General features: G+C 41.3%; 1 protein-coding gene across 2 annotated transcripts in view; it reads left to right on the forward strand.

Annotated features, from left to right (window-relative positions):
• The window catches only part of MCCC2 (methylcrotonyl-CoA carboxylase subunit 2), a 91,773-nt gene that overhangs the window by 1,638 nt on the left and 63,459 nt on the right, over positions 1–26,676 (forward strand). The window contains exons 1-7 of one of the 2 annotated variants that reach the window (XM_056539712.1): positions 667–980; positions 3,922–3,988; positions 6,654–6,738; positions 8,250–8,351; positions 14,187–14,314; positions 20,242–20,354; positions 22,521–22,634. In XM_056539712.1, the coding sequence (XP_056395687.1) occupies positions 849–980; positions 3,922–3,988; positions 6,654–6,738; positions 8,250–8,351; positions 14,187–14,314; positions 20,242–20,354; positions 22,521–22,634 (741 nt within the window). In that variant the 5' untranslated portion in view covers positions 667–848. Of the gene's footprint in view, positions 1–666; positions 981–3,921; positions 3,989–6,653; positions 6,739–8,249; positions 8,352–14,186; positions 14,315–20,241; positions 20,355–22,520; positions 22,635–26,676 lie in introns of those variants that run through there. The other variant, XM_056539721.1, reaches the window with a different exon arrangement.

Consider the following 26,676-nt stretch of genomic DNA (forward strand, 5'->3'; position numbering starts at 1 on the left):
GGAATATACATTTCCCATTGATTTGCATGGGACTTTAAACAAAAACCCCGACCCTCACAAATGGGGGTGGTTAAGGGTTAAATTAACTATCCTATATTTTAAGTGGACATATAAGTAACATGTGACCAAGTATTATCAAAATTTCTCCAGCCGTTTGGAAGTTATGCAGGAACATATATTTCCCATAGACTTGTATAGGACTTTAAACATAAACCTGCCCCTGGCAAATGGGGGTGAGTAAGGGTTAAATCACCTATCCTATGTTTGTTTTTGACATATAAGTAACATGTGTGCCAAGTTTCATGTTAATATCTTTATTAATCTATATATATATATATATATATAGATTATCAGCTCTGTACACTTTATTTGAACATTTATGTAGATTTTACAAATTATGTAGATTTGACAAAACAAAAGGTGTCACTGGCAGCCAATCAGATTCCGCCTTCTATTTTTTTTTCTAGTTCTCAGCGATCTGATTGGTTACTTTGGACTAGTCTCATTTTTATCAATCGGCGGAGAAGCTCCCTTGGCAACCAATCAGATTTAGGTTTTGAACGGCTAGATGAAAGTAAAGATGTGATTGGTTGCTGCGGAAGTGTAGGCGGGGCATCCTGTGCATCACTCCGCACGACCTACATCGTCCTATACAGTGAGCGGAGGGGAGGCGGACAGGAAGTGATGGCGGCCGGGCCTGGTTGGTGCAGGCAGTGGGTGTGCAGCCGCCGCTCCGTCCACTTACGTTGTACATATCATGCGGGGGTGTGGCCTCCAGCGTCCTCTCCTGAGCACTTGTACACCGCTCAGGGAGAGCAGGACGCCCGGGCCCCTCCAGCCCCGTATACATGCTGCATACAATGTGGTCCCGGGGGGCTCTCCTGAGAGGTCGCTCCATGGGTCCTCTCCGGCGACTCTACCACGGAGACAAGGTGGCCACAGTCGGCTCCACACCAGACTCTAGCTCCCCGGCTTACCAGGTAGGCCTGTCCCCGGCTCAGGGTCATAGACTAGCGATGTGTTCTAGTGTGTGACACTCCAGTGCTATGTAATGTACAGATGCTTCCAGACTCTCCATTATGGGCCTAACAATAAATCCATTTTGCCCTCATTCCCTATACTCTTGTTCAGTGCTTCCCAATCTCTGTCTCTTAGCTGTTGGAAAACTACAACTCCCAGCATGCCTGGACAGCCTTCAGCTATCACCGTGTGATGGGAGTTGTTGAACACAGGTCGGGGAGCATTGCACATAGTGGTCTCATACTGTGGCCCTCTAGATGTTGCAAAACTACAACTCCCAGCATGCCTGGACAGCCAATTCCAAACAATGTGTCTCCAGTTGTGACAAAACTACAACTCCCAGCATGCCCGGACAGCCAATTCCAAACAATGTGTCTCCAGTTGTGACAAAACTACAACTCCCAGCATGCATGGACAGCCAATTCCAAACAATGTGTCTCCAGTTGTGACAAAACTACAACTCCCAGCATGCATGGACAGCCAATTCCAAACAATGTGTCTCCAGTTGTGACAAAACTACAACTCCCAGCATGCATGGACAGCCAATTCCAAACAATGTGTCTCCAGTTGTGACAAAACTACAACTCCCAGCATGCCTGGACAGCCAATTCCAAACAATGTGTCTCCAGCTGTTGCAAAACTATAACTCCCAGAATGCCCGGAGTTGTAGTTTTGCAACAGCTGGAGACACACTGTTTGGAAAACACTTCTCTATCCTATCACATTTTGCCATATAAACTAAGGTCATACACTGGGTGGTACAGTGAAGGAGGAAACCTTATCATCCCCAGCAAGTTCCGTGCATAAGTCCCTTTCTTTAGTGAAGCGCTTGTGCATGGAACTTGCCCCGGGAACTATACCGCCCAGTGTGGCCTGCGTCTCTTCATGCTGGAGCTAAAGATTGCACAGACTTGAAATGTTGGATTTACTCGTTAAAGGGGTACTCTGTGGAAAACATTTATTTATTTATCTTTATCAACTGGTGCCAGAAAGTTAAATAGATTTGTAAATGACTTCTATTAAAAAATCTTTACCCTTCCAGTACTTTTTAGCAGCTGTATGCTACAGAGGAAATTCTTTTCTTTTTGAATTTTTTTTTTGTGTCTAGTCCACAGTTCTCTCTGCTGACACCTCTGTCCGTGTCAGGAACTGTCCAGAGCAGCATAGGTTTGCTATGAGGATTTTCTCCTGCTCTGGACAGTTCCTGATAAGGCATCAGGTGTCAGCAGCGAGCACTGTGGACAAGACAAAAAAGAAATTCAAAAAGAAAAGAATTTCCTCTAGCATACAGCTGCTAAAAAGTACTGGAAGGGTAAGGATTTTTTTTAAATCCAAATCTGTTTAACTTTCTGGCACTAGTTGAGATATATGTGTGTGTGTATATATATATATATATATATATATATATATATATATATATATATTCCACTGGAGTAACCCTTTAAATCCCTTTTGCAGTCCCAGTTGCTGAGCATTGGTCCAGTAGTGGAATGCTATTTAAAGGGATTGTCTGATCCTAAAAACACTTTTAAAAACAAACAAACTGTAGGCTTATAAAAACAACAAAAACCACACCTGCCCAATCCCCCACTTCTGATGGTGCCCGGTGCTTCCTGGCCCATTTTGTGCCTTTAAAAAAAATCTAAAATAGTGTGGAGGGTAGGACACTATTAATAATTTCCCTCGACAATATCTACACGTTTTTGTTATGCATTTTGCTGCAGATTTAACTGTAACTTCTACCTACTTTATTGCAATGCATGACATTTGCATTGAAAAATTCTGCAGCTTTTCCACCACAGAAAGGGAACGCTGTAGTGTTCAAAATCTGTAACTTATCGTTTATGCTGTAAGTGAATGTTAAAATGCTGTTTAACTGTACTGTGCTGCATAACTACTGTATGCAATGTCTGAACACAGTCATAGCCGCAGATGTACATGGGTCATCCAAAATAACACTGGGGTGGGGGGTGGTAGTACAATATCTGCTTGATATGACTTTATTCAGAAGATACCAAAATGTAGTACTTCCAGCACATAGGGTCAATAAACGTGTCTTGTATATTGGTATGTGTTTAATAGAGATGAGCGAACTTACAATAAATTCGATTCGTCACGAACTTCTCGGCTCGGCAGTTGATGACTTATCCTGCGTAAATTAGTTCTCCCTTCAGGTGCCCCGGTGGGCTGGAAAAGGTGGATACATTCCTAGGAAAGAGTCTCCTAGGACTGTATCCACCTTTTCCAGCCCACAGGAGCACCGGAAAGCTGAACTAATTTATGCAGGAAAAGTCATCAACTGCCGAGCCGAGAAGTCGAATTTACTGTAAGTTCGCTCATCTCTAGTGTTTAAATTGCGTCAAAAAGGCATGTTAGGTAAGGGATAAATGTGCAGACTATTGATGGATAGCCGTCAGGGTATAAAAGCAAACTGGATCTTTCCTAAAGTTATAAAAGGTCCTTCCTATTCTCTCTCAAAGAGGTGGAGCTGAGTTGCCGGCATACACACAGCCTGGCATACCTCCTCGCTCACCTTCACCCCCAGCCCCTCCTTGATTGTAAGTTGAGTCCTGTATGTCAGTCAAGGAAGCGCTAGAAAGTGAGGGCGAGTGAGGAGGTGTGCCAGGCTGTGGCACTAGAGCAGCCTGGCTCCGCCTTCTTGACACTTAACTGGAAATAAAAAGCCATTTTTTAAAGTTCTTTAATCACCATCACCTACAGGAATGGAACAACTTGCTTTTATATTTTAATCCAACAGTGTCTGTAGCAAATACCGCTGACAGATTTCCTTTAATATTTGATAATGTAAAATGATATATATATATATATATATATATATATATATATATATAAAATGTTACTGAATTAGGCTCAATGTTACCTCTTTATTGTTTCCATTAGGAGAGCTATGATAGAATGAAAGCATTAGTAACAGAGCTGCAGGAAAAGGCAGAGAAGATACGGCTTGGTGAGTAAATCCAATATACGTGTCATGTATGGCTTCATACGCACTAAGGACAGGTCCACGCTAGAGATGAGCGAACTTACAGTAACTTCCATTCGTCACGAACTTCTCGGCTCGGCAGTTGATGACTTTTCCTGCATAAATTAGTTCAGCTTTCAGGTGCTTCCGTGGGCTGGAAAAGGTGGATACAGTCCTAGGAGACTCTTTCCTAGGAATGTATCCACCTTTTCCAGCCCACCGGAGCACCGGAAAGCTGAACTAATTTATGCAGGAAAAGTCAGCAACCGCCGAGCTGAGAAGTTCGTGACGAATCGAATTTACTGTAAGTTCGCTCATCTCTAGTCCACGCTGCAGGGGTTTTCTGCTGCAGATCTATGTAAACTCCAGATTTTGCAGTAGATTCACTGCAGGATTCCCACTTGGTACATTGAAAGTGGTGATCCCCATGATGAAAATCTGCAACAGAATATAGATGCTTAAAGGGGTACTCCGCTTCTAGACATCTTATTCCCTATCCAAAGGATAGGGAATAAGATGTCTAATCACTGGGGTCACGCTGCTGGGGCGCTCGCAATCTCCCGCAGCACCTGGCGTTCTAAAATAAAACCCGCTGAATTCCGGCAGTGGTTGTGACGTCATGGCCACGCCCACTCATGATGTCACACCACGTCCCCTCCATTCATTTCTATGGGAGGGGGCGTGTCACGCCCCCTCCCATAGACATGAATGGAGGGCACGTGGCATAACGTCATGAGGGGGTGTGGCTGTGACATCACCGCCTCCGACTCCAAACATTCTGAACAAAATGTTCAGAACGCTGGAGCACCGGAGTACCCTTTTAAGTTTCTGCACAGAAAGTCTTTCAGCATGTGGGTGAGATATGTAAGCTGTCATCCACTTGTACTGTAATCACTGTCAATTTAGCCTTACAGGGGTTATTCAGGATAGACACAGTGTAAAATCCAAGACTTAGTTTTTTTTTATTCAATCGGAGTACACGTAAGAGCCGCTCGCCAGTTTTTATTCTGGAGCAGGGCACCACAGTTATGTACAGCTGTGAATGGTGAGAGTTGCTCATTCCTCTGTGTGAACTGTTGCTATACTATGAACTAGTGCCAACTCCTTTGAACTGTCTTTTGAAGTTGCTGAACGATCAGGGTCTATTCACACGCACAGTATTTTGTGCAGATTTGATGCGCAGGATTTTCTGCTGCATATTTCAATGTAAACTGTATGACTTGAAATCCTACGCATCAAATCTGCGCAGAATACTGTGAATGTGAATAGACCCTTATTAGGAAAAATACAAGGTACTGCAGAATGGGACAATGCATTAGTACCATTTATCCCAGCCTCTAATAGTACAGTACAGATTGCAAGGGTGAACATTTGTAAACTTTGAAGAGGCTGCATTGCTTGTGCAGGCACCAAATCCCCTTTTAAAGAGCTGATTGGTGGGGCCGGGAGTTGAACTCGTGCTATTCTAATATTGATGGACTATCCTAAGGATAGGCCATCAGTTTTTCAAGACAGGATAACCTCTTCAGAGTATGGTCACACGTAGTGCATCCGCATCATATTTCACGTGGCAGGAAATCCACCGTCGTGCTGTCATGTGATGTGTGGGCCCGCCTCCAGACCTTACTGCACCCACAGGACTGCGGCTGGGTAGCCCTGTGTGTCTGCTCATAGCAGAATCTGCAGCATATTTGATGCAGCCCAGTGAATTTCCCGCAGCATGAAATATGTTATGATACGTGTGACCCTACTCTTAAGGGTTTAAATCTTCTATGTAATAATCCTTTAAATGTACCAGTAAATCACTATGCACTAAATAGTTTAGATCTAACGTCTTAGCCCTGTAACCTGCTACGAGTTATATTCTGCAGCACTCCTCAGCCGGCCACCTGATCAGACTAATGCGCTTCATTCAGTTGGATTGGCCGGCCAGGGAGTAAAGTGCACTGTAACATGCTGTAACTCACAATTGCAGCGGTTCTCAGGACTGAGACCCATTGCGATCTAAACTTTTGACATGTCAAAATTTTATATAAGTGACAGCAACACTTTGAGGTTAGGTTCACAAGGTTGCATGAAAGGGGTTATCCAGGAAAAAACTCTTTTTTAAACAGATTTGTAAATTACTTCTATTAAAAAATCTTAATCCTTTCAGTACCTATGAGCTTCTGAAGTCTTTTCTGTCTAAGTGCTCTCTGATGACACGTGTCTCGGGAAACGCCCAGTTTAGAAGCAAATCCCCATAGCAAACCTCTTCTAAACTGGGCGTTTCCCGAGACAGGTGTCATCAGAGAGCAGTTAGACAGAAAAGAACAACCTTAACTTCAGAAGCTCATAAGTACTGAAAGGATTAAGAATTTTTTTTTAATAGAAGTAATTTACAAATCTGTTTAACTTTCTGGAACCAGTTGATATATAAAAAAATGTTTTTTCCTGGATAACCCCTTTAAGGTTGTGTTGCAAAATGTTTTTGTGTATGTATACACGTATATTCATGTTTTTTTGTATTTTCTAGTGCTTTCATCTTTTTATATCAGTGTCATTTTACTTCCAGCCCTGATCAGAGCAGTGTCCATAGGGCGTTAACCATTATCTGTTATTTTAACTTTTCTTATTCTTTGAAAACATTTTTTTCTTTTTTTTTTCCTAGGAGGAGGAGAAAAGGCCCGAACACTCCATACCTCTAGAGGGAAACTTCTACCAAGAGAAAGAATCGACAGACTTCTAGATCCTGGGTACGAATCTTTACTCAATATAGGGGGTTTTACGCACTGTGGGGGAGATTTATCAAAACCCATGCAGAGGAAAAGTTGTGGAGTTGCCCATAGCAACCAATCAGATCGCTTCTTTCATTTTTGACAAGGCTTCTGAAAAATGAAAGAAGCGATGTGATTGGTTGCTATGGGCAACTCGGCAAAATTTCCACTGGACAGGTTTTGATAAATCTCCCCCAGTGTGTTTTGTTCGAATTTATTTTAATTATTTTCTAAACGTTGCATTGCATAATTTTTTATGTATTTTTTCCAGTCAAAGCCAGTAGTGGATTAAAGAGAAATGGGAAATGTAATGAAAGAACTTATACCGCTTCTGGCTTTGGCTAAAAAAAAAAACTGAATCAAAAACTGCAGTGGCCTTTTCCCAAAAAATGCTGTTTGTGGAACCACTTTCACTATGGCTCATTTGTTGATTGTTTTCTGACTCGTGGAAAAAGTACATTACCAGCATAGTGTAAATAGAGGCTTAGATAAATAATTTGTAAGAACGTCATTTACATTCTTTGTTTAGAATTCTAATAAGGAAACATGTCTCTTAATAAATGCGGCTTGGTTTGGACTGTCTTAAAGGGATATTCCAGGCCAAAACTTTTTTATATATCAACTGGCTCCGGAAAGTTAAACAGATTTGTAACTTACTTCTATTAAAAAAATCTTAATCCTTCCAATAGTTATTAGCTTCTGAAGTTGAGTTGCTGTTTTAAGTCTAACTGCTTTCTGATGACTCACGTCCCGGGAGCTGTGCAGCTCCTATGGGGATATTTTCCCATCATGCACAGCTCCCGGGACGTGACATCATCATTGAGCAGTTAGACAGAAAACTTCAGAAGCTAATAACTATTGTAAGGATTAAGATTTTTAAATAGAAGTAATTTACAAATCTGTTTAACTTTCTGGAGCCAGTTGATATATAAAAAAAAGTTTTTGCCTGGAATACCCCTTTAAAGTTATATCATCTACAGCAGAGTTTTCTCCAGTCCTGGTTGTTGCACCAGGGCAGTGGTACCCAACCAGGGTGCCTCCAGCTGTTGCAAAACTACAACTCCCAGTATGCCTGGACAGCCAAAGGCTGTCCGGGCATGCTGGGAGTTGTTGTTTTGCAACAGCATGAGGCACCCTGGTATGGAAACACCGCACCAGGCTGTCAGCTTTATGTTATGCTGTGAATGGGGTGAGCTCAGCTCCTGAACCTACGCTATCCGCTTGGCTTAAATTTACAACATTGTGCAATAACTTTATTCCTCCAGAGCCTTAAATGTATGAAGTTGCTAGGATTGATGCTCAATACAACAAAATATCATTCTCCTTCACTCTTCTGCTTGTTTAAAATACATAACTTGAGAAACTCATGCAAGTTAGTGAGATCTGTCAAGATCTTTTGCAATTGATTTAAGATGTTGAAAGAAAAAAAAAAATCTATATATATATATATTTTCTGCTTTTTTTTTCTCCAAAAATTGTCACTAAATTAGGTCTCCTTTCCTGGAATTCTCTCAGTTTGCCGGTCACCAGTTGTACGGTAATGAAGAGGTGCCGGCTGGGGGTCTCATCACAGGCATTGGTCGTGTATCTGGGTAAGTGGATGCCATAAAGGTAAATGCAAACCTGCTGTGGACATTGCTTAATAATATATGGTAATTGTAATGCACCCAAAGAGGTCTCTCTCAGTATATTTATGCTGCCTTGAACCACAGCCAAAATGAAATCCTGACGGGCTTCCTTGTTGTTGTCAACTGCAATGTTTCAGAGAAGACATAGTTCAAAACCAATCGTATTACTGGGAAAAAGGGTAAACGATCTATCTGACTTCTTCCCTCAACTCCACCTCCGCTGTACTTGATATACAGGTCTCTCTCTGTGTATAAAGAGACCTGTCAATGAAGCTGAGCTGGGCAGCCCAGCTGAGGTGGTGAAACCGCCTCCTAGACACTTCCCTAGTGCCACGGCTTGGTTTAGTTTTCTTAGAGATGGTGCATCGTACTAATTGGCTGATAAAATGTTTTGCATCTTATTTGTGACCCTTTTCTATTTATAGAATTGATTGATATTAACCCCTTAAGGACATAGCATTTTTCCGTTCTTGCACTTTCATTTTTTCCTCCTTACCTTTTAAAAATCATAACCCTTTCAATTTTGCACCTAAAAATCCATATGATGGCTTATTTTTTTGCAACACCAATTCTACTTTATGATGACATCAGTCATTTTTCCCAAAAATCTATGGTGAAACCAAAAAAAAATATCATTGTGCAACAAAATTGAAGAATAAACGCCATTTTGTAAATTTTGGGGGCTTCCATTTCTACGCGGTACATTTTTCAGTAAAAAATGACACCTTATCTTTATTCTGTAGGTCCATACGATTAAAATGATACCCTACTTATATAGGTTTGATTTTGTCGTACTTCTGGAAAAAATCATAACTTCATGCAGGAAAATTAATACATTTAAAATTGTCATCTTCTGACCTCTATAATTTTTCCACGTACTGGCTGCTATGAGGGCTCATTTTTTGCACCGTGATCTGAAGTTTTTATCGGTACCATTTTTGTTTTGAACCAAAAATACGCTACTTTGGAATTCTTTTGCCCATACACCATTGACCGTGCGGTTTAATTAACAATATATTTTTATATAGAAAAATTGGGGCTCAGAGTCATGAATATTAGATACAAATTAATTTATTGATAATAAGATATTCGTAATATTTGTGTCTTTTGACCCACAGGGCCCTTGTGGGTCAGCAGAAATACACTAATATATTAAATAAAAACAATTTTTGAGGCTCAAGGTCTTTGGATAAGGAACACACTTGTTGGTTAAAATATATGAAATATTTATTTATTAATTAATTACTATCAACTGATAGTCCGGGATCACAGGGCCCTTGTAAATCCACGGAATCAGAAGATTCATAAAAAATATAAAATCATAAAATTCATATGTATATTCATAAAATAAAATGATATATATCTATAGATGTATAAGACCACTGGAAAGGGTAGCAGCTATTTCAAATCGGCACTCTGGATAGTATTTGTATATAGATAATGTCCATCAAAGTGCCAGTGCAGTCCTGAAAAAATATGTAACACAGTCTATCACACTTATGAATGTCCTTTCAAGACAGTAAAGTGGCAGTTGAATAATATTCAGGTGTCTGTGGCTCCAGACTTAGATGTCGCTCTGTATGTTATATAGAGCAATCCTAGGATGCTGTATTCCACAGCGGTAAATTCAAACTATGCGCATAGTGTTTGGGAAAGGTTTAGCTCACCGGTCCTGATGCGATTCTCGGGAGGTAACTTTACCATTCCTTACTTGTCCTCAGCGATGTCAGGCAGCCGTCTGTCCCCGCTCTCTGGCCTGAGAGCGCACCGCTGGAGTCTCTGCCGACTCCTATTTGCGCGATGTTAGCAGATGGTGGGCGATAGATACAGGGGCTGCTGCGCTTGCAAGGCAGGTAATCCAGGTGGCGTCCTCGTGTAGAGAGCGCGCGCTCCCGGTCTCTGACCGCGCGCTCAGAAATGTCCGTGTGATAGCCGGTAATAGCTCTGGACTGCAAATGATGATAGTGGTCTCATACGTCTCTTAGGGGGGGTTGCCGGACGCCTTTCAGCACCCACTAGGTGCTTTCTTCAGCGGCTTAAATAAGCCGCTGAAGAAACGCGTCCGCGTCCGGCGACCCCCCCTAAGAGACGTATGAGACCACTATCATCATTTGCAGTGTGCACATTAAACGTTATGTTTTAAATTTCCCTTTTCTAGTCAATAATTTGTGATTATTTTTGGGAGACCTAACGATATATCATATCATCAGGTGCATAGACACAGAACAACACAAAACCACAAGGACACAAAAAATTCTTTGAGTGGAAAGTGTTTATTATTTCACATTACACTGACGCGGAGACAGCAGACATTGTTAGGCCCGTCAACTTGACAGAATGGTACTGCCTGGGTGCTATTGGGGATTCCTTAGGGGCCCTGAGACGCCATCCCTAGGGTCTCTAGTTCTCTCCATGCTGTCCCTCTCAACCATGCATGTACACAATATGCCCTCCGAACCCTTTCAGGATATGCATTGGTATATGGACTGAATTACTTTCTACTTTATGGACATTGGTCACTTCTTGATACATTTCTATGCACATTTTGTGGAAGATTTATCTTGTTATACTTTCATGATTGTTTATGGCTAAATAAAAAAAAACCACCACTTAAATACAGGAATAGATTTCTATGACGCAACTACAATTCCCTCCTACACTGTAGCGCAGCTGTCTTTAAACTGTGGCTCTCCAGCTGTTGCAAAACTACAACTCCCAGCATGCCCGGACAGCCAACGGCTGTCCGGGCATGCTGGGAATTGTAGTTTTGTAACAGCTGGAGGGCCACAGTTTGAAGACCACTGCTGTAGCGCATGTTGGGATACAGCAATATTCTCTATTATGGTTTAGCTCACTCAGTGAGAGCTTGTCACAATGCACCTTCAGATAATATATAGTGCATACGCGACATTCTCTCATCCAACCATCACATAAATAGCGGATACAATTGAATTGTCAATAGACACCTATTCACACAGTAGTCACATGACACTCAACCGCACCCATAGGCGATCACATTCCTACTGTTGTCCTTCAACTGTAGGATTGTGTACACAGGAATTGTCAGGTGCCGCACACAAATTACATATAAGGCCTGGTATTGTAGGGTATCATACACATTAGTCCTTTCCAACTGCATTTTCTGGTATAGATTGCACAGTCCCAATATTCCTCAACTAGTCTTCCAATGTGAAACCACATATATATATATATATATATATATATATATATATATATATATATATATATATCCAGAAATAGTTGAAATTGGTATAGTCCTGTGCGTAATGTTCCTGTGTAACAATTCACACTGTATGAATGTGATCACCTATGGGTGCGGTTGAGTGTCATGTAACTACTGTGTGAATAGGTGGCTATTGACAATTCAATTGTATCTGCTATTTATGTGATGGTTGGATGAGAGAATGTCGCATATGCACTATATATGGTATTATCTGAAGGTGCATTGTGACCAGCTCTCACTGAGAGAGCTAAACCATAATTGAGAATATTGCTGTATCCCACATGCACTACAGTGTAGGAGGGAATTGTAGTTGCGTCATGGCAATCTATTCCTGTATTTAAGTGGTGGTACTTCAACAGTTTATGCGGCCTGATGGCGACCTTTGCTTTTAACAATTGATTTTTTTCTATAAATATTTGTACATTTTTATGTGTGCACATTAAAGGAGAACTCCAGAATATAAAAATTGTCCCCCATACTGCCGGCAGTAAAAAATAAATAAAGATGTACATACCTTCCTTCGCTCCCCCGGGGCTTCCGGTAACCGGCTCCGGTCTCCCCCACGATCCTCTTCCTGGTTGCCGGTGGTCGGCGAGTTGTACTGTGCTCAGCCAATCACCGGCCATAGTGAAGTCCAGACTCTGCCGGCGATAGGCTGAGCGGCAGTGTGAGAACGCTTCAAGACACAAAATTCTTCACCACACGGGCACCTGCTGTGGGGGCCGAAAATGTCACACTGCCGCTCAGTCTATCGCCGGCCGAGCCGGGACTTCACTGCGGCCGGTGATTGGCTGAGTGCAGTATGACTCACCGACCACCAGCAACCAGGAAGAGGATCGTGGCAGAGACCGAAGCCGGTTACCGGAGGCCCCAGGGGAGTGGAGGAAGGCATGTACATCTTTATTTTTTTACTGCCGGCAGTATGGGGGACAATTTTTATATTCTGGAGTTCTCCTTTAAAAGTAATGTTTTAAGGTTCCCTTTTCTAGTCAATAATTTGTGATTGTTCTGTGTCTATTCTGTCAATCGTGCAGAATAGTTTGTTGTGCTATCAGCATGTCTAGCCTGGGAGTAACAGCAGATAGCCAGGGGGGAAGTAAACACTGTAGGCCTACTAGGAGACCTAGTGGTATGACATACCATTTGGGGTACCTTGGATAGGTCCGGCTGGCCCAGCTCTGTAGGTCCGAATTGGTAAAAGAGGAGCGCTTTCGGTCTAAACGGTATAGTAATACAAATGTACGTGAGTACCATATTGGCCCTTATTTACTAAGAGTGGAGTGTAGGTTTCGTTGTGGGTTTTAATTCCCTACAATTTATTTTCTACAGTATTTACTAAGGTTTCCCTACATTTTCCACTTTCCCTACATTTTGCTTTTCTTACACATGTTCTGATCTGTCTGGTTTTCCTCAGCTCAAAACCACCACATTTTCTGTGGAAACCTTAGTAAATATGTTGTTTAAAAAAAAAAAAAAAAAAAAAATGATGGACACGCCCCCTTTCAGACAACCACGCCCCTTTTTCTGGTTTTCTCAGTAAAATTGAGAGTTAGTCAGGTTTCTCTCAATTCTGGCGCAAATTCTGGCGCAGACAGAATTTGGCGCACAACCCAACAAAGCATGTTGGGTTTGCAAAAGTAAATGATTTTACTTTGTTGAGGGCAGAGTGCCAAAATTAGCAAAACAAAAAGTTCAATATAACTCAGGCTGGGTTCACATCACGTTTTCCCCCATACGGGAGCGCATAAGGCAGGGGGAGCTAAAACCTTGCCCTCCCGTATGCCTTTCTATTTGCTCCCATATGTAATTCATTTCAATGAGCCGACCGCAGTGAAACGTTCGGTCCGGTCGGCTCATTTTTGTGCTGTATGCGCTTTTTCCTCGGACCTAAAACTGTGGTCAACCACGGTTTTAGGTCCGGTTGTAAAAGCGCATACGGCTCAAAAATGAGCCGACCGAACGTTTCACTCCGGCCGGCTCATAGAAATGAATTACATACGGGAGCACATAGAAAGGCATACGGGAGCGCAAGGTTTTAGCTCTCCCCTGCCTTATGCGCTCCCGTATGGGGCAAACAGCCCTTAACCAGCCCTTAGGTGACACTGATGAAAATGATACCACAGACAGAAGTTTCTTCCTTGGTGAAATGGGACATCGAACCTGTAACCTTGCAGGTGCCTTTTGGTCCGGAGGCGAAGGGTAAGGTTTGTTGGGGGGCCTCTTTCCTGTAAGAGAAGGGCTTGCGATAGACGCATCCTTTATGCACGTTTTTTAATGTAACACATTTGCACTTTTTCTTGCACTTTGGGTGATTGGAGAGCACGTTCCTCGGCTCTTAGTTTCTTCCTGTTTTGTATACAGTACACGAAAATAGCATTTTATCTAAATATGAAGTAAAAAAAGAAATTTGCAGCTTAGTGTTGTTCTCTGCACCTCTATAGCGCATCAGGTTCAAAACAGCAAATTGTGTTTGATATATTTGCTCAATACTGAAACGTAACATGTTTTATGTGGATTGCATACCCAATAAAATTTTCTTTTTCTCTTTTATGCAGGATAGAATGTCTTATTGTAGCCAATGATGCAACGGTGAAAGGAGGCACCTACTACCCTGTCACAGTTAAGAAGCACCTCCGAGCTCAAGAAATTGCTATGCAGAACCATCTACCTTGTGTATACTTAGGTAACGTGAATACATTTTTTAGTTGAGTTCCTTGCCAAGTAACACTTTGTAAAACCTTTGTAAACTTTTTAAAAACATGTAATTTTTACTTTCAAAATTACTTAATGTAATTAATTTAATGTTTTTTGTTGCCTGCAGCTGCCACTAGATAAATGTTATTTAGTTCAATGTTAAAGGGGTACTCCAGTGGAAAACTTTTTTTTTCTTTTAATTCAACTGGTGGCAGAAAGTTAAACAGATTTGGAAATTACTTCTATTAAAAAATATTAATCTTTCCAGTACTTATTAGCTGCTGAATACTACAGAGGAAATTATTTTCTTTTTGTAACACAGTGTTCTATGCTGACACCATGACCACAGTGCTCTCTTCTGACATCTCTGTCCATTTTAGGAACTGTCCAGAGCAGCATATGTTTGCTATGGGGATTTTCTCCTACTCTGGACAGTTCTTAAAATGGACAGAGATGTCAGCAGAGAGCACTATGCTTGTGATGTCAGCAGAGAGCTCTGGGTTCCAAAAAGAAAATAATTTCCTGGAAGTACTGGAAGGATTAAGATTTTTTAATAGAAGTAATTTACAAATCTGTTTAACTTTCTGGCAACAGTTGATTTAAAAAAAATAAAATTAAAATAAAGTACCCCTTTAACTTTGTAAACTCCTAAACTCACCCTGGTAGTGTTTGCAAAAAGATAACAGAGAAAGCTGTTCTACTATATAAATACACAGAGGATTACGATCTCTGTATCAGTAAATAGCGTAGTCTAACCCCTTAAGGACACAGCTAATTTTTTTTATTTGCATTATTGTTATTTCCTCCTCACCTTCTTATAGCCATACCTTTTATATTTCCATCCACAGACCAATAGGATTTTTTTTTTGCGCGACCAATTACATTTTGTACTCATCACTCGTTTTACCATAAAATGTAGGGAAAAACTGAAAAAATTTCATTTGGGTGGGGAATTTAAAAAGTAAACCACAATTTTGCTAATTTTGGAGGGTTTTGTTTCTTGTACGTTGTACACTTTACGGTAAAAACATGTTTTCTATATTCTGTGGGTCAATACCATTAATATGATACCAATGTTAGGATACTTTTCCATTATTGTACTGCTTTTAAAAAACTCAAACTTTTTGCGCTGTATCTGTATTTTTTTTTTACTTTTGCATGTATTTGACTTTCTATTCACTTTTTAATAACATTTTGGGGATTGGATATGACAAAAGTGCTAATTTTGGACTTACATTTTTGTTGGGGGAGGAGAATTTTCACATAAAAAAAAAGTTTAACATTTATTTTAAATGTTCTATGTCCCTATATAGAACTATTTATTGCAATTATTCTATTGTTTATACTGTTTAATGCGTATGCTAGAAGGCAGACCAGAGAAGACGAACCCGTGATGACAGCTGGAGGAAGCAAAGGAGACCTCAGTCATCTATCTTTGCTGATTCAGGGGGCTGTGGGCAATCAGCTGTCATATCAACTGGCTCCAGAAAGTTAACCTCTTAAGGACCATGGACGTGTATACACGTCCAGTGGCCCTTAACCGGGTATGACGCGGGCCCGCGTCATACCGGCCCGCCCCTAGCTGATTCCTGCATCTGGGGGCTGGCATTAATAGCCGACATGCGGCGATCGCCGCAGGCGGCTATTAACCCTTTAGATAGCCGCTGTCAAAGTTGACAGCGGCGTCTAAAGGTGCCTGTATTCAGTCCCTGGTGGTCCAGTGGGGTGGATCGCAAACCGCCACCCCCCCCCCCCGCAGCGTGATCGCGCGCGGGGGGGGGGGGGGGGGGGGGAGGGCGATCCACTGCCGAGGTAGCCTGAGGGCTTACCTATGCTCCTGTGTCGGCTCCAGCCGGCAGGACCAGGCTTTATCATTCGAGCGCAGAGCACACAGATCATTGTGGTTCTATTCAACCATAGTGATCTGTATGAGGAATCTAATGATTCCTCCTAAAAGTCCCCTAAGGGGACTAAGAGTGTAAAAGGAAAAAGTTTGAAAAAAAGTTTAAAAACACACACATTAACCCCTTCCTTATTAAAAGTTTAAATCACCCCCCTTTTCCCAAATTCCATATAAAAATATATAAACATAATAAAAATAAACAGATATGATATCGCCGCGTGCGTAAATGTCCGAACTATAAAAATATATAGTAAATTAAACCACATGGTCAATGGCGTACGCGCAAAAAAGTTCCAAAGTCCAAAATAGCGTATTTTTGGTCACTTTTCATACCATAAAAAAATAAAATAAAATGCAATCAAAAAGTCCGATCAAAACAAAAATGGTACCGTTTAAAACTTCAGATCACGGCAAAAAAAAAATTAGCCCTCATATCACCCTGTAAGTGGAAAAATAAAAAAGTTATAGGAGTCAGAAGAGGACAATTTTAAATGTATTAATTTTCCTGCATGTAGTTATGATTTTTTCCAAAAGTATAACAAAATCAAACCTATATAAGTAGGGTATCATTTTAACCGTATGGACCTACAGAATAAAGATAAGATGTTATTTTTACCGAAAAATGTACGGCGTAGAAACAGAAGCCCCCAAAATTTACAAAATTGTGTTTTTTCTTCAATTTTGTCGCACAATGATTTTTTTTTCCGTTTCGCCGTAGATTTTTGGGTAAAATGACTAATGTCATTACAAAGTAGAATTGGTGGCGCAAAAATAAGCCCTAATATGGATTTTTAGGTGCAAAATGAAAGGGTTATGATTTTTAAAAGGTAAGGAGGAAAAAACGAAAGTGCAAAAACAGAAAACCGCTTGGTCCTTAAGGGGTTAAACAGATTTGTAAATTTATTTTGTAAAAAAATCTTTAATCCTTAAAGTACTTATCAGCTGCTGTATACTACAGAGGAAGTTGAGTTGTTCTTTTCTGTCTGACCACAGTGCTCTCTGTTGACACCTCTGTTCATGTCAGGGACTCTCCAGTGTAGGAGAAAATCCCCATAGCAAACCTCTCCTGCTCTGGACAGTTCCTGACATGAACAAAAGTATCAGCAGTGAGCACTGTGGTCAGACTGAAAAGAATTAGACAACTTCCTCTGGAGCATACAGCAGCTGAAAAGTACCAGCATATCAGGACGTACATTGGGGCAAAAAAGTATTTAGTTAGCCACCAATTGTGCAAGTTCTCCCACTTAAAAAGATGAGAGAGGCCTGTAATTTCCATCATAGGTATACCTCAACTATGAGAGACAGAATGAGAAGAAAAAAAATCCATAAAAATCCATAAAAAAGTATTCGGTCAATAACAAAAGTTCATCTCAATACTTTGTTATATACCCTTTGTTGGCAATGACAGAGGTCAAATGTTTTCTGTAAGTTTTCACAAGGTTTTCACACACTGTTGCTGGTATTTTGGCCCATTTCTCCATGCAGATCTCCTCAAGAGTAGTGATGTTTTGGGGCTGTCACTTGGCAACACGGACTTTCAACTCCCTCCAAAGGTTTTCTATGGGGTTGAGATCTGGAGACTGGCTAGGCCACTCCAGGACCTTGAAAAGCATTTTACGAAGCCGCTGCTTCGGTGCCCGGGTGGTGTGTTTGGTATTATTGTCATGCTGAAAGACCCAGCCACATTTCATCTTCAATGACCTTGCTGATGGAAGGAGGTTTTCACTCAAAATCTCACGATATATGGCCCCATTCATTATTTCCTTTACACGGATCAGTCATCCTGGTCCCTTTGGTGAAAAACAGCCCCAAAGCATGATGTTTCCACCCCTGTGCTTAACAGTAGTTATGGTATGGATGCAACTCGGCATTCTTTCTCCTCCAAACACGACGAGTTGAGTTTTTACTTTGGTTTCATCTGACCATACGACATTCTCCCAATTCTCTTCTGGATCATCCAAATGCTCTCTAGCAAACTTCAGACAGGCCCAGACAAGTACAGACTTAAGCAGGGAGACATGTCTGGCATGTTACTGATGGTAGCCTTTGTTACTTTGGTCCCAGCTCTCTGCAGGTCATTCACTAGGTCCCCCTGTGTGGTTCTGGGATTTCTGCTCACCGTTCTTGTGATCATTTTGACACCATGGGGTGAGATCTTGCAAGGAGCCCCAGATCGAGGGAGAGTATCAGACTTGTTTGTCTTCCATTTTCTAATTGCTCCCACAGTTGATTTCTTCACACCAAGCTGCTTGCCTATTGCAGATTCAGTCTTCCCAGCCTTGTGCAGGTCTACAATTTTGTTTCTGGTGTCCTTCGACAGCTCTTTGGTCTTGGCCATAGCTGAGTTTGGAGTGTGACTTTTTGAGGTTGTGGACAGGTGTCTTTTATACTGATAACAAGTTCAAACAGGTTCCATTAATACAGGTAACGAGTGGAGGACAGAGGAGACTCTTAAAGAAGAAGTTACAGGTCTGTGAGAGCCAGAAATCTTGCTTGTTTGTAGGTGACCAAATACTTATTTTCCACCATAATTTGCAAATAAATTATTTAAAAATCAGACAATGTGATTTTATGGATTTTTTTCTCATTATGTCTCTCATAGTCGAGGTACACCTATGATGAAAATTACAGGCCTCATTCATCTTTTTAAGTGGAAGAACTTGCACAATTGGTGGCTGATTAAGTACTTTTTTGCCCCATTGTACATTTATGACTGATGTCATTAACCCCTCAACTACATCGGACGTAAATGTACGTCATGGTGCGGTGGGACTTACCGCACCATGACATACATTTACATCACGTACGTGAACGCGAACAAAGAACCTGCAGGCTGACAGCAGCCGGGGACCCGCCGATAATGGCAGACATCAGCGATCGCGCCGTGATCAATACAAATCACAGCTTCTGCGGCAGTGTGGCACATTGAATAGATGATCGGATCACCTGCGGTGCTGCCGCGGGGATCCGATCATCTATAATGGCGGCCGGAGGTCCCCTCACCTGCCTTTATTTGTCTCCAGGGGTCTTCTGCACGAAAGTGCAAAAATAAAATTGGCCTGGTCCTTAAGGCCATAATGGGCTTGGTCCTTAAGGGGTTAAAGGAGAAGGGATAAGTGTGAGATTGGGGGGGGGGGGGGGGTCTGGCCGCTGTGCTGCGTCTCTGCTATAGAGCTGCATGGAACGGGCGTGTTGGCCGCAGCTTCGTGCTGTGGTCGACACTGCTCTTTTCAAGTAGAGCACAGGGGCACAGTGTGGGAGATCGTGGAGGATCCCATGTGTAGGCCTACAACAGAGGGGTCGAAGAAGTTCTTTTCATTATGGGCAAATAAGTTATTAAAAATGAAAATTAGATTCTGAATTAGCATATTTTATACTATTTACTCATCACTTTATGACTTTGAAGGTCCCATTTAGAATCATGTCTGTATATTATCTTTGATAAGCATGTTCATGCTGAGATTTGAACTTCATAAACAGAAGCACCTGAACTCTGCTCGCAAAACAGTTAGTAGAATGGTTAATACTAGGGTAGATGCACCATAGTGCTTTATCATACACCTTTATAATAGTCCAGTGCCATTAATGTCATAGAGCCAATACATTAAAGGGGTACTCCGCTGCTCAGCGTTTGGAACAAACTGTTCCGAATGCTGGAGCCAGTGCCGGGAGCTCGTGACATCATAACCCCACTCCCCCAATGCAGGTCTATGGGAGGGGGCGTGACAGGCATCACGCCCCCTCCCATAGACTTGCATATAGGGGGCGAGGTGTGATGTAATGAGGGGGCGGGGCTTTGACATCACGAGCTCCCAGCTCCAGCGTTCAAAACAGTTTGTTCCAAATGCTGAGCAGCGGAGTACCCCTTTAATGAATTAATGAATTGTGCCTCTACAGACTGACCTCTGGTACAGTATTGGTGAAAAATGTATTAAGTACCAAAAGTATTTCACAGTACTATAGGTGAAACTAAAAATCTTTTTTTCTCCTATTGATATAATTTTCATTTGTAGTGGATTCTGGTGGAGCAAACCTACCTCGCCAGGCGGATGTATTCCCAGACCGTGATCATTTTGGTCGCATTTTCTACAACCAGGCAAGGATGTCATCACAAGGAATTTCTCAGGTGACCTAAAATTTTAAATCCTTAAAGAGTACCTGTCACCAAATACACTTTTCTAAACTAACTCAGGCTATGTTCCCTGACTACTCCTAACACTCCTTCCACCCTTAAAAAAAATTTCAGAGCTTTAAAAAGCACTGTATCACACCTTTATTCTTGCTCACAGGAGGGATAGTCTTTTCATTAAAAAGCACAGCAATATTGTCAGATGTTGTATTAATATATAATCTTGGACTGCTTTCCTAAAGGTTCTTTACTCTTAAAAGTGGGTTTGACATACCTACCTATAACCAATGTTTCCTAAAATCCAGCCCACTGCATTGGTTGACAAACACAGGCAAACTGGGTACGAAAGACTAGATACACACCCATTGGTACTACAGGGCACAAAATTGGGTAATTAATAGTCCGTCCATGGAAACCTCTGTCTTTCAGATAAAATGGCGCAGTCAGCACCCCACATGGCTGATCTGTAAAACATGTATGTCAAGAAAATTCTAACAGAAAAAGCAAAGATGTATTAGAGCAGATGAGCATCACTCTCCTGCTGGTGGACTGAGGACTAAATAAAATGTGTGAGCTGTGGGGCTTCTCGTGAGGCCATTAATTAAGCTGGTTTGTTGATTTCTCATGCTAGGTGGCTCTTAATAAAGTGGGGTCTGGGGGAAAGAATATGCCCTCTGCGCTGTCTGAGGATGAAGAGGAAATATATGTTTATGGTGTGTTCACACTGTTTTTATTTAACTTTGTTGTATGCTAACACATAGTCAACTCCACTATTGTGTATGAAAAAAACATCCCATAAAAATGTATACGTTACAGTCCATTTTTTTTATAAGGTAAGTCAATGGGGAATGGATTCTGTGGTATGGTACACAACAGCATTTGATTTTAGCATCCGTTAATGTATGGATTTTTCCATTTTTAAATGTGTAAGTGGTATACTGTATGATAAACAGAAACAAAAATTCAGTGTGAACCCACTCTAACATTGTACCAAATTATGGAAATCATGTGGGACTAAGGTGTAAATTCTATATGAAGGAGCTTATTATGGAGAATATTATTTTTTAGGGGACTAGTGCTAGGGTAAAAAGAAACTGATTTTGATGGGTGGATGACTGCGAGACATAGGAGTAGTACCGAGATGGATGACTAACAGTGCAAGCAGTGAGAAGGGTCATACAAAACATTGCCCTAAGGCCCACAGGTCTACGAGTAAAGTCAACAAACTGCTTCAGTACTAAAGTGCACATGTTAGAAAACGGGTGGTCAAAGAGTTCTAATACTACGAGGTACAAGAAGAACTGTACAGTGGTCCCTCAACATACGATGGTAATCCGTTCCAAATGAACCATCGTTTGTTGAAACCATCGTATGTTGAGTTATCCGTTCAATGTAAAGTATAGGACAGTGGTCTACAACCTGCGGACCTCCAGATGTTGCAAAACTACAACACCCAGCATGCCCGGACAGCCGTTGGCATGCTGGGAGTTGTAGTTTTGCAACATCTGGATGTCCGCAGGTTGAAGACTACTGGTATTGAAGGTTATACTCACATGTCCCTGCCGCTCCGGACTGGCACCGCTGCCTTGGATGTCACCCTCCATCGCTGTCGCCGTGTCCCCGGGGTGTCCCCGACGCTCCGGCAAGACCTCTGCTTCCCCGGCATCCTCGCTCTCACGTCGCTGCCATCACGTCGCTACGCACGCCGCTCCTATTGGATGACGGGACGGTGTGCACAGCGACATGATGACGACGATGGAGAGCACCGACTATGCAGGGGATCCCGAAGAGGATGCGCTGGAGCACCGAGGACAGGTAAGTGATCGTCAGCGGACCACACGGAACACCGTAAACGGCTATCCGGTGGCAGCTGAAGCAGTCTGCGCTGCCGGATAGCCGTTTATGCGATGGCCCCGACATATAAAAGCATTGTATATTGATGCTGCCTTCAACATGCGATGGCCTCTGAGAGGCCATCATATGTTGAAATGATCGTATGTCGGGGCCATCATAGGTCGGGGGGGGGGGGGGGTCACTGTATACGAAAGGGTTCATATTTCAACTTTATTTTTTTCATGTCTTTTGTTTAGCTTGGCCTGGGTTTTTGTTCACTTTTCTACAGTCAGTAATATTTAATAATATTTATTTGGACCTTGCTTGCAGATTGCAGTTGTGATGGGATCCTGTACTGCTGGTGGAGCGTATGTGCCAGCAATGGCTGATGAAAGTATCATTGTTCAAAAACAGGGAACCATTTTCTTAGGCGGACCTCCATTGGTAAGTGAATTTAAAAAAACAAATGCATGTTAGATAATTTAAAATGGGAATGGGAAAATCTTGTGTTATTTAGCAAAATATATTCCTAATATGAATGGTTGTAAATGAAGCTAATTGTTAATGTTCTTTAGGTGAATGAAAATATTCTTAATGTATCATTAAAAGGAATAATTTTGGAATTCACAGTAATCTAAGAATTACAACATAATAGTATGTTCACCCACACTAAACTGAATACACTGGGTTATAGTGCGAATGAACAGGAGTAAAATGATGCTATTGTAGCAGGTCGCAGGCGCTGCTCTTTCGGTTGTAGCAAGGAAGCGGCATCACTAGTGGCTCTCATGTCACTAGGAGTTGAGAGTGAAGAAATATTCATATCGTGGCATATTGATGAGACAGGGAAGCTCTTGTCGGCTCCCTGCCTCCATTGCACACAGATGCACTTTAGCAATGCGGGGACATAACTTTGAAACTACTGGACCAACTCATGTAAGTGACACATTGTTTTACTCTTGTTCACCCGCACTATAACCCAGTATATTGGGTTTAGTGCTGGTGAACAGGCTGTCCGTTTCCCTTTTTAATAGGCTGTCTGACAAAACACAAGGTGTGCGTTTGGGCAGGGCTAAAAATGAAGAAACCATGTTTCACTTACCTTACATGGTGCATCGGCCAGTTGAGTGAGTGTCTTCGGAAGGGATTAAAAAAAAAAAAAAAAAACTTCTTACAAGTAATTAGAGCCCCCCCATGCTGTACCCACAAGTCCTCCTTCATATTGCATTTACAGCCCCTGCCCTCCCCCCATTGTTGCACCCATAGGCCCCCTCCCATTTTAGGTAGTGTTAGCAAAAGGGGGCTACAGAGCACAGACTAAATGTTGAAAATAGACTTCAAGACAGCAAACGCACGTCTAGGGTTTGTTATAAATAAAAGTATATAATCTATAAGTACAGCCTTATGTTCAAAAGAGCCTAACTTCAACCCTAAGACACGTGGAAAACTGTCTGATGCCTTGAATGAAAGTCTCTATAATGAAAATAAAAGTAGACAGGGAACAACCCTGTTGTGTTTCATTCCCTATATAACATGTTGGTGACAGTTATCCATTTATTTAGTCCAGACTGCTGAGATGACTATAAAGAAAAAACAGAATCTACAAAACAATCTGTAAAACTAAAAGCAAAACAAGTTTATCTCATAAACAGGTAACCCTATCAAAGTTTTCTCGGCATTAGTGCTTCGTAACAGGAGCTAACAAAGAGGCTTGCTGAACAGATAAAAGACTATATAGGAGGAGTGTATGTGTATATCCTCCACATCAGCTTTGTGACAATAATTATAAAGTGGGTGATAAAAATGTGAGTATTCCTTCGCCATTTCTAGAGTAGTCATGCAAATCTTCCAAACAGAAAATATATTAAGAATAGAAGTTTTCTTCTTCTTCTTCCTAGTCCTAACCATAAATTATCTTAGAATATTTATCACTATGCAAATAATATTGAAACCTAGACATCTGAAAGGCTTCAGCAGATTGAACATTTATAAGTCCTTGAGGCGATTTCGGAGTTCTGTGGGCTCATGAAGAGTCCTCTCTACTCTAGATTGTTTATGTAAAGGTTCTAATTAGAAAATCTGTGAGAAGAAAAAGTTTATTATTTTAGACCTTGCCTTTTTTTTGGGCTGAGCCCAGTGCAATAAATTCTCCTTTTATTACCAAGTTATGACTTTCTCATATAGAAGAAATAGATACTTCAGAGGTAGTTTTCATAAAAATACAAACGGAGCACAGATTCTAGTTTGTTTACAGAATCCTGATCCCCAGGGAGCATTTCATTCAATTGCAACTGATAAGTTTTAGGAGGGAGGGAAGAGGTGACGTAGAAAGAAAAAAAAAAAAAGTGGGAGCATGGTCTGAAATATTGATGAGTCCAATCAACACCTTATTGACCTAGGGAAGGTTTCTGCAAGAGTTAAATAAATCAGTTCTATGATATGTGTTATGTGGAGCTGAATAAAAATTATAAATCACTTGGATGAAATGTGCACCAAACATCTAGTAGTCCCAATTCAGCCAGAGAGCTCTTGAGACAGCCGAGACTACGATAAGATAAACAAGTAGATGGATTAGACAAATCTCATATGGGTTCTATTATATAATTTAAATGGGTACTCCGGGGGAAAACAATTATTTTATTTTTTTCTAAAACAACTGGTACCAGAACGTTAAACAGATTTGTAAATTACTTCTATTGAAAAATCTTAATCCTTCCAGTACTTATCAGCTGCTGTATACACACGGGAAGTTCTTTTCTTTTTGGATTTAATGTCTGTCTGACCGCACCCCTCTCTGCTGACACCTCTGTCCATGTCAGGAACTGTCCGGAGCAGGAGAGGTTTGCTATGTGGATTTTCTCCTTCAAATTAAAAAGTACCTGTCACCAAATAAACTTTTCTAAACTAACTCAGGCTATGTTCCCTAACTACTCCTAACACCCCTCATGCCCTTAAAAATAATTTCAGAGCTTTAAAATCCGTGTATCATACCTTTCTTTTTGCTTGCATAGTGCAATTTGCCAGCAGGAGAAAGTGGTCATTTCCCAGCAGGCATGACATCACTGAAGCCTTCTGGGGGACCACTTTCGCCCTCACATTGTTGCACCATTGTGATGAATAGAAGACCTCAGGCTCTGCGCATGTTTCAGTCTGTGTGGCTTTCTGTGATAATCTGTGGAGCTTTCACTTTTTGTGCAGCTGACCATCAAACTCAGTGCAGAGAAGCACTTCTTGAGTTTGGACTCCTGCCAGGCCGGGAGAAGACCGGACTCACTGTATTAATTGTGGTAGGGAACAGAAAAGAGCCACCTAGTGGCCATTTTTTATATTACATTTTAAACATATTTATGTTGATCATTTTAAAAGCAAGTGAAAGGGAATGTGTCTGCTAATTACACAAGGAACACTATATTAAAAGTTTTATTTGGTGACAGGTACTCTTTAATGGGGGCATCATGAGCGGGTATGTCACGGAAGAAACTGCCAAGAGATCTCTATTAATATAGGACCTGTATGATTGAAATTGTCTCACAAGGGCATCAGAGTGGTTAATTATCTCTCTCGGCCCTCCTTAAAAAAAATAACTCTTAAAAATAGGTACGATAGTAGTAGCATTCTTATCTGCAGAGTCCACTGTGGGCTCTCCCTGATGTTTAGCGGCTGATACAGATTTAGGGGTACCAGCAGGCTTCTTTTGCAAAAGCTTTTCCATGACAAGTTGATTTCTCTTAGACTTAGGGGTAAATGGGGCTTCTTTTATCCTTGCTTTTTATTGTTCTCCCCTTACTGGGACACTTTACTGAGCGAGTGCTAGATTGGGCAGAAAGTCTAGCATTTTCCTCTACACCTTTACTGCATGACTACAAAGAAAATGATACCCTTCGGTGCTGCATTAGCAGTTTTAACCTCTATAGGGCAGCAATACTTGACAGTAATAATATCTCACAAGATTGTTTTATGTAGCAATTTAATTATGCAGAAATATAGTAATCAGGTTGTCCTCCTGTGGACTGTCTGCCGAAGGGAGCACGGCAAGCAGAGAATGGCCAGGGAGACTCTTCATCCTGCTCACTCAGGTAGGTAATAGTAGTGAAGGCGTGGGGTTAGCTGGAAGGGCTGCTCCCTTCAGCTTCTCAGTATGTGAACCAGAGTGTTAAAGTGTGTTATCAATTTTGACATTAATATAAAAAGATAGATAGGATATGAGTTTTTTTTTTTTTTTTTTTATAAATAAATAAATAATAATTTAAACGGACCTTTTTGTTAATATTAAGGATAAAAACACAGCGTGAATCTAGCCTAATAGTTCCTGTACTAAAATAACAATTCAACATTTATGGCTCCCCTGCACCCTTACTTCTGTGACCAGCTTTAGGCATGACCAATTGACCAATTATGTTGAAAATAAATGTTGTGTAGACCACATTATTCTGTCGTATACTTTTTGTGTGACAAAGCACGAAGCTAGGGTCATGGAGGAAATCTT

Source organism: Hyla sarda, chromosome 1 (genome assembly GCF_029499605.1).
Source record: "Hyla sarda isolate aHylSar1 chromosome 1, aHylSar1.hap1, whole genome shotgun sequence".
NCBI classification, from domain to species: Eukaryota; Metazoa; Chordata; class Amphibia; order Anura; family Hylidae; genus Hyla; species Hyla sarda.